The 16,327-nt window shown below is 61.6% G+C and overlaps 1 protein-coding gene across 1 annotated transcript in view; it reads right to left on the reverse strand.

The window, feature by feature from the left end:
* C2CD5 (C2 calcium dependent domain containing 5) overlaps positions 1–16,327 on the reverse strand; it is a 119,455-nt gene that overhangs the window by 8,558 nt on the left and 94,570 nt on the right. The window contains 5 exon segments of the mRNA XM_075343509.1: positions 8,740–8,835; positions 8,953–8,997; positions 9,079–9,165; positions 9,285–9,366; positions 9,445–9,534. Coding sequence (XP_075199624.1) covers positions 8,740–8,835; positions 8,953–8,997; positions 9,079–9,165; positions 9,285–9,366; positions 9,445–9,534 — 400 coding nt within the window.

The following is a 16,327-nucleotide window of genomic DNA, read 5'->3' on the forward strand; positions in this document are numbered from 1 at the left end:
GGTGGGTAAAGAAATACCTCATGTTAGAGCTGCGAAGACAGCCCTCCCCTACGGGGAGGTAACTGCCGCCTGCAGGACTCTTCTACCTAGGCTGGCGTCCGCCGAAGCATAGGTATGCACCTGATAATGTTTGGTGAAAGTGTGCAGACTCAACCAGGTAGCTGCCTGGCACACCTGTTGAGCCGTAGCCTGGTGTCGTAATGCCCAGGACGCACCCACGGCTCTGGTAGAGTGGGCCTTCAGCCCTGATGGAACCGGAAGCCCAGCAGAACGGTAGGCTTCAAGAATTGGTTCTTTGATCCATCGAGCCAGGGTGGCTTTTGAAGCCTGCGACCCTTTGCGCTTACCAGCGACAAGGACAAAGAGTGCATCCGAGCGGCGCAGGGGCGCCGTGCGGGAAATGTAGATTCTGAGTGCTCTCACCAGATCTAACAAATGTAAATCCTTTTCATACCGAAGAACTGGATGAGGACAAAAGGAAGGCAAGGAGATATCCTGATTAAGATGAAAAGAGGATACCACCTTAGGGAGAAACTCCTGAATGGGGCGCAGCACTACCTTGTCCTGGTGGAACACCAGGAAGGGAGCCTTGGATGACAGCGCTGCAAGCTCAGACACTCTCCGAAGAGACGTGACCGCCACTAGAAAGACCACTTTCTGTGAGAGACGAGAAAGTGAAACATCCCTCAGAGGCTCGAAGGGCGGCTTCTGGAGAGCAACTAGTACCCTGTTTAGATCCCATGGATCTAACGGCCGCCTGTACGGAGGAACGATATGACAAACCCCCTGCAGGAACGTGCGCACCTGAGAAAGTCGTGCTAGACGCTTCTGAAAAAACACGGATAGTGCCGAGACTTGCCCTTTAAGGGAGCCGAGCGACAAGCCCTTTTCCAACCCAGATTGCAGGAAGGAAAGAAAAGTAGGTAACGCGAATGGCCAGGGGGATACTCCTTGTGCAGAGCACCAGGATAAGAAAATCCTCCACGTTCTGTGGTAGATCTTAGCAGAAGTGGACTTCCTAGCCTGTCTCATGGTGGCAACGACTCCTTGGGATAATCCTGAAGACGCTAGGATCCAGGACTCAATGGCCACACAGTCAGGTTCAGGGCCGCAGAATTCCGATGGAAAAACGGCCCTTGGGACAGTAAGTCTGGTCGGTCTGGTAGTGCCCACGGTTGGCCGACCGTGAGATGCCACAGATCCGGGTACCACGACCTCCTCGGCCAGTCTGGGGCGACGAGTATGACGCGGCTGCAATCGGATCTGATCTTGCGTAGCACTCTGGGCAAGAGTGCCAGAGGTGGGAACACATAAGGGAGCCGGAACTGCGACCAATCTTGCACTAAGGCGTCTGCCGCTAGAGCTCTTTGATCGCGAGACCGCGCCATGAACGTCGGGACCTTGTTGTTGTGCCGCGACGCCATTAGGTCGACGTCCGGCACCCCCCAGCGGCGACAGATTTCCTGAAACACGTCCGGGTGAAGGGACCATTCCCCTGCGTCCATACCCTGGCGACTGAGGAAGTCTGCTTCCCAGTTTTCTACGCCCGGGATGTGAACCGCTGATATGGTGGATGCTCTGTCCTCCACCCACAGCAGAATCCGCCGGACTTCCTGGAAGGCTTGCCGACTGCGTGTTCCTCCTTGGTGGTTGATGTATGCCACCGCTGTGGAGTTGTCCGACTGAATTCGGATCTGCTTTCCTTCCAACCACTGCTGGAAGGCTAGTAGGGCTAGATACACTGCCCTGATTTCCAGAACATTGATCTGAAGGGTGGACTCCTGCTGAGTCCACGTCCCTTGAGCCCTGTGGTGGAGAAAAACTGCTCCCCACCCTGACAGACTTGCGTCTGTCGTGACCACTGCCCAGGATGGGGGCAGGAATGATCTTCCCTGTGATAATGAGGTGGGAAGAAGCCACCATTGCAGAGAGTCCTTGGCCGTCTGGGAAAGGGAGACTTTCCTGTCCAGGGAAGTTGACTTCCCGTCCCATTGGCGGAGAATGTCCCATTGAAGTGGGCGCAGATGAAACTGTGCAAACGGGACTGCTTCCATTGCTGCCACCATCTTCCCTAGGAAGTGCATGAGGCGCCTTAAGGAGTGCGACTGACCGTGCAGGAGAGACTGTACCCCTGTCTGTAGTGACCGCTGCTTGTCCAGCGGAAGCTTCACTATCGCTGGCAGAGTATGAAACTCCATGCCAAGATACGTTAGTGATTGAGTCGGTGACAGATTTGACTTTGAAAAGTTGATGATCCACCCGAAAGTCTGGAGAGTCTCCAGCGCAACATTCAGGCTGTGTTGGCATGCCTCTTGAGAGGGTGCTTTGACAAGTAGATCGTCCAAGTAAGGGATCACCGAGTGTCCCTGGGAGTGCAAGACTGCTACCACTGCCGCCATGACCTTGGTGAAAACCCGCGGGGCTGTCGCCAGACCAAATGGCAGAGCTACGAACTGGAGATGTTCGTGACCTATCACAAAACGTAGAAAACGTTGGTGCTCTGTAGCAATCGGCACGTGGAGATAAGCATCTTTGATGTCTATTGATGCAAGGAAATCTCCTTGAGACATTGAGGCAATGACGGAGCGGAGGGATTCCATCCGGAACCGCCTGGCGTTCACATGCTTGTTGAGCAGCTTTAGGTCCAGAACAGGACGGAACGAGCCGTCCTTTTTTGGAACCACGAAGAGATTGGAGTAAAAACCTTGCCCTTGTTCCTGAAGAGGAACAGGGATCACCACTCCTTCTGCTCTTAGTGAGCCCACCGCCTGCAGAAGAGCCTCTGCTCGGTCGGGATGTGGGGAAGTTCTGAAGAACCGAGGCGGAGGACGAGAACTGAACTCTATCCTGTACCCGTGAGACAAAATGTCTGTTACCCACCGGTCCTTGACCTGTGGCAGCCAAATGTCGCAAAAGCGGGAGAGCCTGCCACCGACCGAGGATGCGGAGGGAGGAGGCCGAAAGTCATGAGGCCGCCGCCTTGGAAGCGGTTCCTCCGGTTGCTTTCTTGGGGCGTGAGTGAGCCCGCCAGGAATCTGAGCCCTTTTGCTCTTTCTGAGTCCCTTTGGACGAGGAAAATTGGGCCTTGCCAGAGCCTCGAAAGGACCGAAACCTCGACTGCCACCTCCTTTGTTGAGGTTTGCTTGATCTGGGCTGGGGTAAGGAGGAGTCTTTACCCTTGGACTGTTTAATGATTTCCGCCAATTGCTCACCAAACAGTCTGTCTACAGATAGTGGCAAGCTGGTTAAACATTTTTTGGAAGCAGAATCCGCTTTCCATTCTTTTAACCACAAGGCTCTGCGCAAAACCACCGAGTTGGCAGACGCCATTGAGGTACGGCTCGTAGAGTCCAGGATAGCGTTGATAGCATAGGTCGCAAACGCAGACATTTGCGAAGTTAAGGATTTCACTTGCGGCACTGCTGGACGTATGATAGAGTCCACCTGTGCCAGACCAGCTGAAATAGCTTGGAGTGCCCACACGGCCGCGAATGCTGGAGCAAATGACGCGCCGATAGCTTCATAGACAGATTTCAACCAAAGGTCCATCTGTCTGTCATTGGCATCTTTAAGTGAAGCCCCATCCTCCACTGCAACTATGGATCTAGCCGCAAGCCTGGAGATTGGGGGATCCACCTTTGGACACTGGGTCCAGCGTTTGACCACGTCAGGGGGAAAGGGATAACGTGTATCCTTAAGACGTTTGGAGAAACGCTTGTCTGGATAAGCCTGGTGTTTCTGGACTGATTCTCTGAAGTCAGCGTGGTCCAGAAAAGTACTCAATTTACGCTTAGGATACCGGAAATGGAACTTCTCCTGCTGTGCAGCTGCCTCCTCTGCAGAAGGGGCTGGGGGAGAAATATCCAACAGTCTATTGATGGCCGCTATAAGGTCATTTACCATGGCGTCACCATCAGGAGTATCCAGATTGAGAGCGGTCTCAGGATTAGACTCCTGATCACCCTCCTCTGTCTCATCATGTAGAGACTCTTCTCGCTGAGACCCTGATCCACGTGATGACGTGGAGGGTCTCTCCCAGCGAGCTCGCTTAGGCGGCCTGGGACTGTCATCTGAGTCAGAGCCTTCAGCCTGAAATGCCTGGGACCCCCTTGAAGCACGGATTAACTCCAACTGAGGGGGACCGGGGAACATTGCCGCAGCAGTGTCCATGGTCTGAGTGACCGGCCTGGCCTGCAAGGTCTCTAGGATTTTTGTCATAGTGACAGACATCTTGTCAGCAAAAACTGCAAACTCTGTCCCCGTCACCGGGACAGGGTTCACCGGTGACTCTGCCTGGGCCACTACCACCATAGACTCCGGCTGACGAAGTGGCACAGGGACCGAACATTGCACACAATGGGGGTCTTTGGAACCTGCCGGTAGATCAGCCCCACAAGCGGCACAAGCAGCGTATACAGCCTGTGTCTTGGCACCCTTGCGTTTTGCGGATGACATGTTGTCGTCTCCTCAGAGCAATATAGGGTATACAGCCAAGAAGCGACCTTACAGTGCAATATATATATATATATATATGGTATAGAGAAAAAAATACACCAATATAACACTGTGGCACTAGTGGGGCCAGCACTAATGTGCTGCTTACCGCCCGCTTAACGCGGGTGTGTGGTCGCCAGAAATCCCTTGTCTGGGTCTCCCAGAGCCTGTGTCCGTTCTCCAGCCAGACTGCGTGCAGGAATGGCTGCCGGCGTCTCTGTGGAGGGGGGGCGGGCCCTGGGCGTGTGCAGACAAAGAGCGGGAACTGGCGTCCCACTGTGCCCAGTGAGAGGGCTGGAGTATGTAAATCAGACTCCAGCCCTCGGCGCTGACTACCGTACAGCGTCTCTCCCTTGCCCTGATTGACAGGGTGGGGGCGGGAACGAAGCGGAGCTAGGCCGCAAAAGCCGGGGACTAGATTTACAAGCGCCGCCGTCGTAAAAGCACGGTCGGCGCCTAAGTCCCCGGCGCACCACAAGTCTCAGCCGCGCCGCCGCTCCAGGGGCGGCCGGCGCGGCAGTCCCCAACACAAAGTCCCTCAGAGAAACTGCAGTGACTGTAACCCCAGCGCGCAGCGCTACTGTCCCCGGCGCACTAGCACACCCAGCAAGTCTGGAGTGTGCGCGGCCTGTCCCTACGGGGACACAGAGTACCTGAAAGTCGCAGGGCCTTGTCCCTGAACGGTACCCAGCTCCGTATCCAGCAGGTTCTACGGGTCTGTGGATGGAGCCCGGCCTCAGGGCTTGGGGGCCGGTAAGATCCCACTTCCTCAGAGCCCTCAGGGGGATGGGGAAGGAAAGCAGCATGTGGGCTCCAGCCTCCGTACCCACAATGGGTACCTCAACCTTAACAAACACCGCCAATAGGAATGGGGTGAGAAGGGAGCATGCTGGGGGCCCTATATGGGCCCTCTTTTCTTCCATCCGACATAGTCAGCAGCTACTGCTGACTAAACAGTGGAGCTATGCGTGGATGTCTGACCTCCTTCGCACAAAGCTTGAAAACTGAGCAGCCAGTGATCCCACTGGGGGTGTATAGCCAGAAGGGGAGGGGCCTTACACTTTTTAGTGTAATGCTTTGTGTGGCCTCCGGAGGCAGTGCTATACACCCAATCGTCTGGGTCTCCCAATGGAGCGCCGAAGAAAACACATATTACTCATCTAGGGGGCAGTCTGGTCCAATGGGTGTCACTGCTCTCTGGTCTGGCGCCTCCTCTCTCCGGTCCAGCACCTCCTTTTTACTGCAATCTTTGTCTTCCCTCTAACCAGCCCAGTGTGGATGACGCGGCTACATCATTCACACAGGCTAACATTGTGGTCCTGCGCAGGTGCACTTTTATCTGCCATGCTCAGGGCAGAACAAAGTACTGTGATATGCAGGCGTGAGGAAAGGTAAAGACCGCCTGCGCGTCCGCACTACAATACTTTGAGCTGCCCTGAGTAGGGCAGATCAAAGTGTGCCCGTGCAGGACGTCAATGCCGGCTAGTGTTCATGACGTAGGACGCATCATGAACATGGGCCTCAGAAGACTGTGATCACAGAAAGGAGGCGCCGGACCGGAAAGCAACGACATCCATCAAATCAGACGGCCCCTTAGGTGAGTATTAATGTGTTTCTGTATGTTCTTCAGCGGCCTGTGCTCTTATATACAGTATTCTGGAATGCTGTATATAAGAGCTCAGTGGTGGTGGCCGTAGCTTATAGTAGCCAAATCTGGTGACAGGTTCCCTTTAATGTCACATGAGAAACCTATAAAAACCAGAGAAAGCATACGAGCCCGGATGGAGGCTCTTCTGTTATCAAATGAGCCTGGCATAGTGAAGATAAAGCTCCCACCTGAGCTGACACTGATGGGGCCAGGGGAGATGCTCGCACAAATGCAGTCGACAAGGAAGCAGTAAACGGGCCTAAAGTTGAGTCTTTTACCAATGCAGACCTGCACCTCAGTGGCACCTGTCACCTCAGTGGCACCTGTCACCTCAGTGGCACCTGTCACTCCTGATGTTCTTAAATCCCTATAGGAACAAGCAGTTCAACAAGAATGGAGTGTGAGACACAGGGAGCCAGCTGAATGAGGAAAATCTGTGAACAAAGGGTGGTAAGCTTTCTCTGACACGAGCTCTCTTCTCAATGATGGCCCAGGTAACCCATGGACTAACACATCTGTGAAAGACAGATATCAGTGTGGTGGTGGACAAGGTATGGGTGGCTCCAAAGTTCAGTACCCATGTGGCCAGACACACCCAGTCTTGTAAGACGTGTGCTGGGTGATCCTAAAAAAAACAAGTGATAAAGAGCCATGAGCCAAGATTGGATGGGCCGATCCAGCTTCTCCTGACCACAGAAACGTCCATGAAGTTTGAGGTAAAACCCATCTGGATACACCGCAGCCGCTGTAAAGAGTCACCGCCCCAGCAGAACGAGGGTCACAACACACATAGTGCTGGACTATCTCACATAGGACGTCATGGGAAATCTCCAGATTGGAGCTGATGTACGGGAAATAGTCAAAATAAGGGACTACTGGTCACAGGAACACGATGCAAACAAGGCTCCTGGTGGGAGAAACATTCTCTGTCCTGAACCAACCAATGAGTTTAAGGGTGGGTATCACACATCTGTATACAGCTAGTAGACTTGTGCTTGTTGGTATATGTAGCCATTAGAGTGCTGCTCAGTATTCCTGAAGGTGATCAGACCCATGTGTAAGAGAAACCCTATAAAGATCTCCGGGTGGTAGATTACAGCCCCGAGACAAGAAGAGATCCATTAGTGATGTGATACAATTATGTGTATTCAGGTAATGAACTGGGGTGAAGCAGGTAGGAATGTCCCGAGGATCACATGATCACCCCCACCCTGGATTACACGATGGGGGCGGCGCCGCCTCCACCAGAGATCACACGATTGCTGCAGTGCCGCCCCCACCCTGGATCACACGATTGCTGCAGTGCCGCCCCCACCAGAGATCACATGATTGCTGCAGTGCCGCCCCCACCAGAGATCACATGATTGCTGCAGTGCCGCCCCCACCAGAGATCACATGATTGCTGCGGTGCTGCCCCCACCAGAGATCACATGATTGCTGCGGTGCCGCCCCCACCAGAGATCACGATTGCTGCAGTGCCCCCCCACCCTGGATCACACGATTGCTGCAGTGCCGCCCCCACCACAGATCACATGATTGCTGCAGTGCCGCCCCCACCACAGATCACATGATTGCTGCAGTGCCGCCCCCACCCTGGATCACATGATTGCTGCAGTGCCGCCCCCACCCTGGATCACTTGATTGCTGCAGTGCCGCCCCCACCCTGGATCACATGATTGCTGCAGTGCCGCCCCCACCCTGGATCACATGATTGCTGCGGTGCCGCCCCCACCCTGGATCACATGATTGCTGCAGTGCCGCCCCCACCCTGGATCACATGATTGCTGCAGTACCGCCCCCCACCCTGGATCACATGATTGCTGCAGTGCCGCCCCCACCCTGGATCACATGATTGCTGCAGTGCCGCCCCCCACCATGGATCACATGATTGCTGCAGTGCCGCCCCCACCCTGGATCCCATGTTTGCTGCAGTGCCGCCCCCACCCTGGATCACATGATTGCTGCAGTGCCGCCCCCCACCATGGATCACATGATTGCTGCAGTGCCGCCCCCACCCTGGATCCCATGTTTGCTGCAGTGCCGCCCCCACCCTGGATCACATGATTGCTTCAGTGCCGCCCCCACCCTGGATCACACGATTGCTGCAGTGCCGCCCCCAACCTGGATCATTTGATTGCTGCAGAGCCGCCCCCACCCTGGATCACTTGATTGCTGCAGTGCCGCCCCCACCCTGGATCACATGATTGCTGCAGTGCCGCCCCCACCCTGGATCACATGATTGCTGCAGTGCCGCCCCCACCCTGGATCACATGATTGCTGCAGTGCCGCCCCCACCCTGGATCACATGATTGCTGCGGTGCCGCCCCCACCCTGGATCACATGATTGCTGCAGTGCCGCCCCCACCCTGGATCACATGATTGCTGCAGTGCCGCCCCCACCCTGGATCACATGATTGCTGCGGTGCCGCCCCCACCCTGGATCACATGATTGCTGCAGTGCCGCCCCCACCCTGGATCACATGATTGCTGCAGTGCCGCCCCCACCCTGGATCACATGATTGCTGCAGTGCCGCCCCCACCCTGGATCACATGTGTGGCTGGAAGATTCAGCACAATGAAGAAACACAGCGTCCTACTTGTCTTTACTGATCCGCGTCTTATGGTGTGAGCCCTCATTCTAATGTGCTCTATCCAGCTGCTGCATCTGTCTGCAAAGGAACTGTAGTCAGCGGCTGGAAACGACGGACAGAGACAGGACAAAAAGACAAAGAAAAAAGAGGGATGACGTCTCCTGAGCACGAAAATCCTCTCCCAGAAGAGTCCGAGGCACCGGGCCCCAGCGGACCTACCTCTGAGAGGAGCACCCACCAAGGAGCCCGTCCTGTCCTGGAGATCTGCGGAGACCGACACGTGTGATACAGGACTGCTGACAACCCGCCGCTGCACGGAGGAGGGTTGTCAGCCCCACATTGTACCTTTGGTTGGTGAGAAGGTGGTCAGCGCAGGGGATTCGGAGGATAACTCCAGAGGGAACTGGAGCAGCTCGTCCGCGTCTGAAGACACTGGGATACAAAGAAGACAACTCCTGTATGAGACCCTGCGCCTGTACCGGCCCTTTAATCGCCCCGAGTCATCTACCACCCCCCGGCCTCCTGTACCAGGAGGACACATGACTCCTCACCCCGCAGTCGCTCCGCTTTGCTTTTGCCGCTCTGTAATGCGTCCTGCTTGTTGAAGGTGATCGCCACCGCGGTGACCGTGACCTGGAACGAAACGCAAAGTCACCACTGCGCCCGGGTGCAAGCGGGCTGAGCCTTCCCGCCAGCGCGGACTACAATCACCTGTATGGATTCATCCTCCGGCACCGCAACCGCGAAATTCACATGACAGAGGCAGCACGGGACCATGGAGCGCAGCTTAAAGTACAGGCTCTGCGGGGAAACCGGAGGAACAGTAAGCATGCTGCCAGGAGGAACTACAGGGGCCCCCGGGTCACAGGAACAGTAAGCATGCTGCCCAGAAGAAATACAGAGGCTCCTGGGTAACAGAAACAGTAAGCATGCTGCCCAGAGGAACTACACAGGCTCCCGGGTCACAGGAACAGTAATCATGCTGCCCAGAGGATCTACAGAGGCTCCTGGGTAACAGGAACAGTAAGCATGCTGCCCAGAGGAACTACACAGGCTCCCGGGTCACAGGAACAGTGATGATGCTGCCAGGAGGAACTACAGAGGTTCCTGAGTAACAGGAACAAATGTAGATATCTCATACATCCCTGCTGCTCTAAAGATTGTCAGTGACCGGGGTGTGATACAATTGTATCCGGTGGAAACAATCCGGTTGGCCGGGCGAGCGCAGAAATGAGAGGGGGGCCGGGGCGAGCGCAGAGAAGAGAGGTCGGCCAGGCGAGCGCAGAGACTAGAGAGGGGCCGGGCGAGCGCAGAGAATAGAGGTCGGCCGAGCGAGCGCAGAGAATAGAGGTCGGCCGGGCGAGCGCAGAGAAGAGAGGGGACCGGGCGAGCGCAGAGAAGAGAGGTCGGCCGGGCGAGCGCAGAGAAGAGAGGTCGGCCGGGCGAGCGCAGAGAAGAGAGGTCGGCCGGGCGAGCGCAGAGAATAGAGGTCGGCCGAGCGAGCGCAGAGAATAGAGGTCGGCCGGGCGAGCGCAGAGAAGAGAGGGGACCGGGCGAGCGCAGAGAAGAGAGGTCGGCCGGGGCGAGCGCAGAGAAGAGAGGTCGGCCAGGCGAGCGCAGAGAAGAGAGGTCGGCCGGGCGAGCGCAGAGAAGAGAGGGGGGCCGGGCGAGCGCAGAGAAGAGAGGGGGGCCGGGCGAGCGCAGAGAAGAGAGGTCGGCCGGGCGAGCGCAGAGAATAGAGGTCGGCCAGGCGAGCGCAGAGAAGAGGGGGGACCGGGCGAGCGCAGAGACTAGAAAGGGGCCGGGCGAGCGCAGAGAATAGAGGTCGGCGGGGCGAGCGCAGAGAAGAGAGGGGGGCCGGGCGAGCGCAGAGACTAGAAAGGGGCCGGGCGAGCGCAGAGACTAGAAAGGGGCCGGGCGAGCGCAGAGACTAGAAAGGGGCCGGGCGAGCGCAGAGAATAGAGGTCGGCCGGGCGAGCGCAGAGAAGAGAGGGGACCGGGCGAGCGCAGAGGAGAGAGGGGACCGGGCGAGCGCAGAGAAGAGAGAGGGACCGGGCGAGCGCAGAGAATAGAGGTCGGCCGGGCGAGCGCAGAGAAGAGAGGGGGGCCGGGCGAGCGCAGAGAATAGAGGGGGGCCGGGCGAGCGCAGAGAAGAGAGGGGGGCCAGGCGAGCGCAGAGAAGAGAGGGGGGCCGGGCGAGCGCAGAGAAGAGAGGTCGGCCGGGGCGAGCGCAGAGAAGAGAGGTCGGCCGGGGCGAGCGCAGAGAAGAGAGGTCGGCCGGGCGACCGCAGAGGAGAGAGGTCGGCCGGGGCGAGCGCAGAGAAGAGAGGTCGGCCGGGGCGAGCGCAGAAAAGAGAGGGGGGCCGGGGCGAGCGCAGAGAAGAGAGGTCGGCCGGGGCGAGCGCAGAGAAGAGAGGTCGGCCGGGGGCGAGCGCAGAGAAGAGAGGTCGACCGGGCGAGCGCAGAGAAGAGAGGTCGACCGGGCGAGAGCAGAGAAGAGAGGGGGGCCGGGCGAGCGCAGAGAAGAGAGGGCGGGCGGGCGAGCGCAGAGAAGAGAGGGGGGGGCCGGGCGAGCGCAGAGAAGAGAGGGGGGCCGGGAAGTGCAGAGAAGAGAGGGGGGCCGGGTGAGAGAAGAGAGGTCGGCCGGGGCGAGCGCAGAGAAGAGAGGGGGGCCGGGCGAGCGCAGAGAAGAGAGGGGGGGTCGGGCGAGCGCAGAGAAGAGAGGGGGGCCGGGCGAGCGCAGAGAAGAGAGGGGGGCCGGGCGAGCGCAGAGAAGAGAGGTCGGCCGGGGCGAGCGCAGAGAAGAGAGGTCGGCCGGGCGACCGCAGAGGAGAGAGGGGGGCCGGGCGAGCGCAGAGAAGAGAGGTCGGCCGGGGCGAGCGCAGAGAAGAGAGGGGGGGCGGGCGAGCGCAGAGAAGAGAGGTCGACCGGGCGAGCGCAGAGAAGAGAGGGGGGCCGGGCGAGCGCATAGAAGAGAGGGCGGGCGGGCGAGCGCAGAGAAGAGAGGGGGGGCCGGGCGAGCGCAGAGAAGAGAGGGGGGCCGGGAAGTGCAGAGAAGAGAGGGGGGCCGGGTGAGAGCAGAGAAGAGAGGGGGGCCGGGCGAGCGCAGAGAAGAGAGGGGGGCCGGGCGAGCGCAGAGAAGAGAGGGGGGGCCGGGCGAGCGCAGAGAAGAGAGGGGGGCCAGGCGAGCGCAGAGAAGAGAAGGGGGGCCGGGCGAGCGCAGAGAAGAGAGGTCGGCCGGGGCGAGCGCAGAGAAGAGAGGTCGGCCGGGGCGAGCGCAGAGAAGAGAGGGGGGGCGGGCGAGCGCATAGAAGAGAGGGCGGGCGGGCGAGCGCAGAGAAGAGGGGGGGGCCGGGCGAGCGCAGAGAAGAGAGGGGGGGCCGGGAAGTGCAGAGAAGAGAGGTCGGCCGGGGCGAGCGCAGAAAAGAGAGGGGGGCCGGGCGAGGGCAGAGAAGAGAGGTCGGCCGGGGCGAGCGCAGAGAAGAGAGGGGGGCCGGGAAGTGCAGAGAAGAGAGGAGGGCCGGGTGAGCGCAGAGAAGAGAGGAGGGCCGGGTGAGCGCAGAGAAGAGAGGGGGGCCAGGCGAGCGCAGAGAAGAGAGGGGGGCCGGGCGAGCGCAGAGAAGAGAGGTCGGCCGGGGCGAGCGCAGAGAGAGAGAGGTCGGCCGGGCGACCGCAGAGAAGAGAGGTCGGCCGGGGCGAGCGCAGAGAAGAGAGGTCGGCCGGGGCGGAGCGCAGAGAAGAGAGGTCGGCCGGGGCGAGCGCAGAAAAGAGAGGAGGGCCGGGCGAGCGCAGAGAAAGAGAGGTCGGCCGGGGCGAGCGCAGAGAAGAGAGGGGGGGCGGGGCGAGCGCAGAGAGAGAGGTCGACCGGGGCGAGCGCAGAGAAGAGAGGGGGGGCCGGGCGAGGCGCATAGAAGAGAGGTCGGCCGGGGCGAGCGCAGAGAAGAGAGGTCGGCCGGGGCGAGCGCAGAGAAGAGAGGTCGGCCGGGGCGAGCGCAGAGAAGAGAGGTCGGCCGGGCGAGCGCAGAGAGAGAGGTCGGCCGGGCGAGCGCAGAGAAGAGAGGTCGGCCGGGGGCGAGCGCAGAGAGAGAGGGGGGCCAGGGCGAGCGCAGAGAAGAGAGGTCGGCCGGGCGAGCGCAGAGAAGAGAGGGGGGCCAGGGCGAGCGCAGAGAAGAGAGGGGGGGCCGAGTGAGTGCAGAGAAGAGAGGTCGGCCGGGGCGAGCGCAGAGAAAGAGAGGGGGGCCGGGCGAGCGCAGAGAAGAGAGGTCGCCGGGGCGAGCGCAGAGAAGAGAGGGGGGGCGGGCGAGCGCATAGAAGAGAGGGCGGGCCGGGGCGAGCGCAGAGAAGAGAGGGGGGGGCCCGGGCGAGCGCAGAGAAGAGAGGGGGGCCGGGAAGTGCAGAGAAGAGAGGTCGGCCGGGGCGAGCGCAGACAAGAGAGGGGGGCCGGGCGAGCGCAGAGAAGAGAGGTCGGCCGGGGCGAGCGCAGAGAAGAGAGGGGGGGCGGGCAAGCGCAGAAAAGAGAGGGTCGGCCGGGCGAGCGCAGAGAAGAGAGGGGGGCCGGGCGAGCGCATAGAAGAGAGGGCGGGCGAGCGCAGAGAAGAGAGGGGGGGCCAGGCGAGCGCAGAGAAAGAGAGGGGGGCCGGGAAGTGCAGAGAAGAGAGGGGGCCGGGTGAGCGCAGAGAAGAGAGGGGGGCCAGGCGAGCCAGAGAAGAGAGGGGGACGGGCGAGCGCAGAGAAGAGAGGGTCGGCCGGGGCGAGCGCAGAGAAGAGAGGTCGGCCGGGGCGAGCGCAGAGAAGAGAGGTCGGCCGGGGCGAGCGCAGAAAAGAGAGGAGGGCCGGGCGAGCGCAGAGAAGAGAGGTCGGCCGGGGCGGAGCGCAGAGAAGAGAGGGGGGGCGGGCGAGCGCAGAGAAGAGAGGTCGACCGGGCGAGCGCAGAGAAGAGAGGGGGGCCGGGGGCGAGCGCATAGAAGAGAGGGCGGCGGGGCGGGCGGGCGAGCGCAGAGAAGAGAGGGGGGGCCGGGCGGAGCGCAGAGAAGAGAGGGGGGCCGGAAGTGCAGAGAAGAGAGGGGGGCCGGGTGAGAGAGAGAGTCGGCCGGGGCGAGCGCAGAGGAGAGAGGTCGGCCGGGGCGAGCGCAGAGAAGAGAGGTCTGGCCGGGGCGAGCGCAGAGGAGAGAGGTCGGCGGGCAGGCAGAGAAGAGAGGTCGGCCGGGGCGAGCGCAGAGAAGAGAGGTCAGCCGTGCGAGGCGGCAGGAGAGAGGTCGGCCGTGCGAGCGCAGAGAAGAGAGGTCGGCCGTGCGAGCGCAGAGAAGAGAGGTCGGCCGGCGAGCGCAGAGAAGAGGGTTGGCCGGGGGGCAGAGCGCAGAGAAGAGAGGGTCGGCCGGGGCGAGCGCAGAGAAGAGAGGTCGGCCGGGCGAGCGCAGAGAAGGAGGTCGGCCGGGCGAGCGCAGAGAAGAAGAGGTCGGCCGGGGCGAGCGCAGAGAAGAGAGGTCGGCCGGGGCGAGCGCAGAGAAGAGAGGGCGGGGCCGGGTGAGCGCAGAGAAGAGAGGTCGGCCGGGCGAGCGCAGAGAAGAGAGGGGGCCAGGCGAGCGCAGAGAAGAGAGGGGGCGAGTGAGTGCAGAGAAGAGAGGGGGGCCGGGGCGAGCGCAGAGAAGAGAGGGGGGCCAGGCGAGTGCAGAGAAGAGAGGGGGGGCCGAGTGGCGCAGAGAGAGAGGGGGCCGGCGAGCGCAGAGAAGAGAGGGGGGCCGGGGCGAGCGCAGAGAAGAGAGGCCGGGCGAGCGAGCGCAGAGAAGAGAGGTCGGCCGGGCGAGCGCAGAGAAGAGAGGGGGGGGCCCGACGTGAGCGCAGAGAAGAGAGGGGGGCCCGGGCGAGCGCAGAGCAGAGAGGGGGGCGGGCGAGCGCAGAGAGAGAGGTCGGAGGCGAGCGCAGAGAAGAGAGGCGGGGGCCGGGCGAGCGCATAGAAGAAGAGGGGGGCCGGGCGAGCGCAGAGAAAGAGGGGGCCGGGCGAGCGCAGAGAAGAGAGGTCGGCCGGGGCAGCGCAGAGAAGAGAGGTCGGCGGGCGAGGCAGGAGGAGGTCGGCCGGGCGAGCGCAGAGAAGAGAGGTGGGCCGGGGCGAGCGCAGAGAAGAGAGGGGGGGCCGGGGCGAGTGCAGAGAAGAGGGTCGGCCGGGCGAGCGCAGAGAAGAGAGGGGGGCCAGGCGAGCGCAGAGAAGAGAGGGGGGCCGAGTGAGTGCAGAGAAGAGAGGTCGGCCGGGGCGAGCGCAGAAAAGAGAGGGGGGCCGGCGCGAGCGCAGAGAAGAGAGGTCGGCCGGGGCGAGCGCAGAGAAGAGAGGGGGGCGGGCGAGCGCATAGAAGAGAGGGCGGGCGAGCGCAGAGAAGAGAGGGGGGGCCGGGCGAGCGCAGAGAAGAGAGGGGGGCCGGGAAGCTGCAGAGAAGAGAGGTCGGCCGGGGCGAGCGCAGACAAGAGAGGGGGGCCGGGCGAGCGCAGAGAAGAGAGGTCGGCCGGGGCGAGCGCAGAGAAGAGAGGGGGGCGGGCAAGCGCAGAAAGAGAGGTCGGCCGGGCGAGGCAGAGAAGAGAGGGGGGCCGGGCGAGCGCATAGAAGAGAGGGCGGCGCGGGCGAGCGCAGAGAAGAGAGGGGGGGCCAGGCGAGCGCAGAGAAGAGGGGGCCGGGAAGTGCAGAGAAGAGACGGGGGCCGGGCGAGCGCAGAGAAGAGGAGGGGGACGGGCGAGCGCAGAGAAGAGAGGTCGGCCGGGGCGAGCGCAGAGAAGAGAGGTCGCCGGGCGACCGCAGAGAAGAGAGGTCGGCCGGGGCGAGCGCAGAGAAGAGAGGTCGGCCGGGGCGAGAGCGCAGAAGAGAGAGGAGGGCCGGGCGAGCGCAGAAAGAGAGGAGGGCCGGGCGAGCGCAGAGAAGAGAGGTCGGGCCGGGGCGAGCGCAGAGAAGAGAGGGGGGGCGGGTGAGCGCAGAGAAGAGAGGTCGACCGGAGCGAGCGCAGAGAAGAGAGGGGGGCCGGGGCGAGCGCATAGAAGAGAGGGCGGGCGGCGAGCGCAGAGAAGAGAGGGGGGGGCCGGGCGAGCGCAGAGAAGAGAGGGGGGCCGGGAAGTGCAGAGAAGAGGGGGGCCGGGAAGTGCAGAGAAGAGAGGGGGTGAGAGAAGAGAGGTCCGGCCGGGGCGAGCGCAGAGAGAGAGGTCGGCCGGGCGAGCGCAGAGAAGAGAGGTCGGCCGGGGCGAGCGCAGAGGAGAGAGGTCGCCGGGGCGAGCGCAGAGAAGAGAGGTCGGCCGGGGCGAGCGCAGAGAAGAGAGGTCAGCCGTGCGAGCGCAGAGAAGAGAGGTCGGCCGTGCGAGCGCAGAGAAGAGAGGTCGGCCGTGGCGAGCGCAGAGAAGAGAGGTCGGCCGGGCGAGCGCAGAGAAGAGAGGTCGGCCGGGCGGAGCGCAGAGAAGAGAGGTCGGCCGGTGCGAGCGCAGAGAGAGAGGTCGGCCGGGCGAGCGCAGAGAAGAGAGGTCGGCCGGGCGAGCGCAGAGAAGAGAGGTCGGCCGGGCGAGCGCAGAGAAGAGAGGTCGGCCGGGGCGAGCGCAGAGAAGAGAGGGGGGGCCGGGGTGAGCG

This window comes from Anomaloglossus baeobatrachus, chromosome 4 (assembly GCF_048569485.1).
Source record: "Anomaloglossus baeobatrachus isolate aAnoBae1 chromosome 4, aAnoBae1.hap1, whole genome shotgun sequence".
Lineage (NCBI taxonomy): Eukaryota > Metazoa > Chordata > Amphibia > Anura > Aromobatidae > Anomaloglossus > Anomaloglossus baeobatrachus.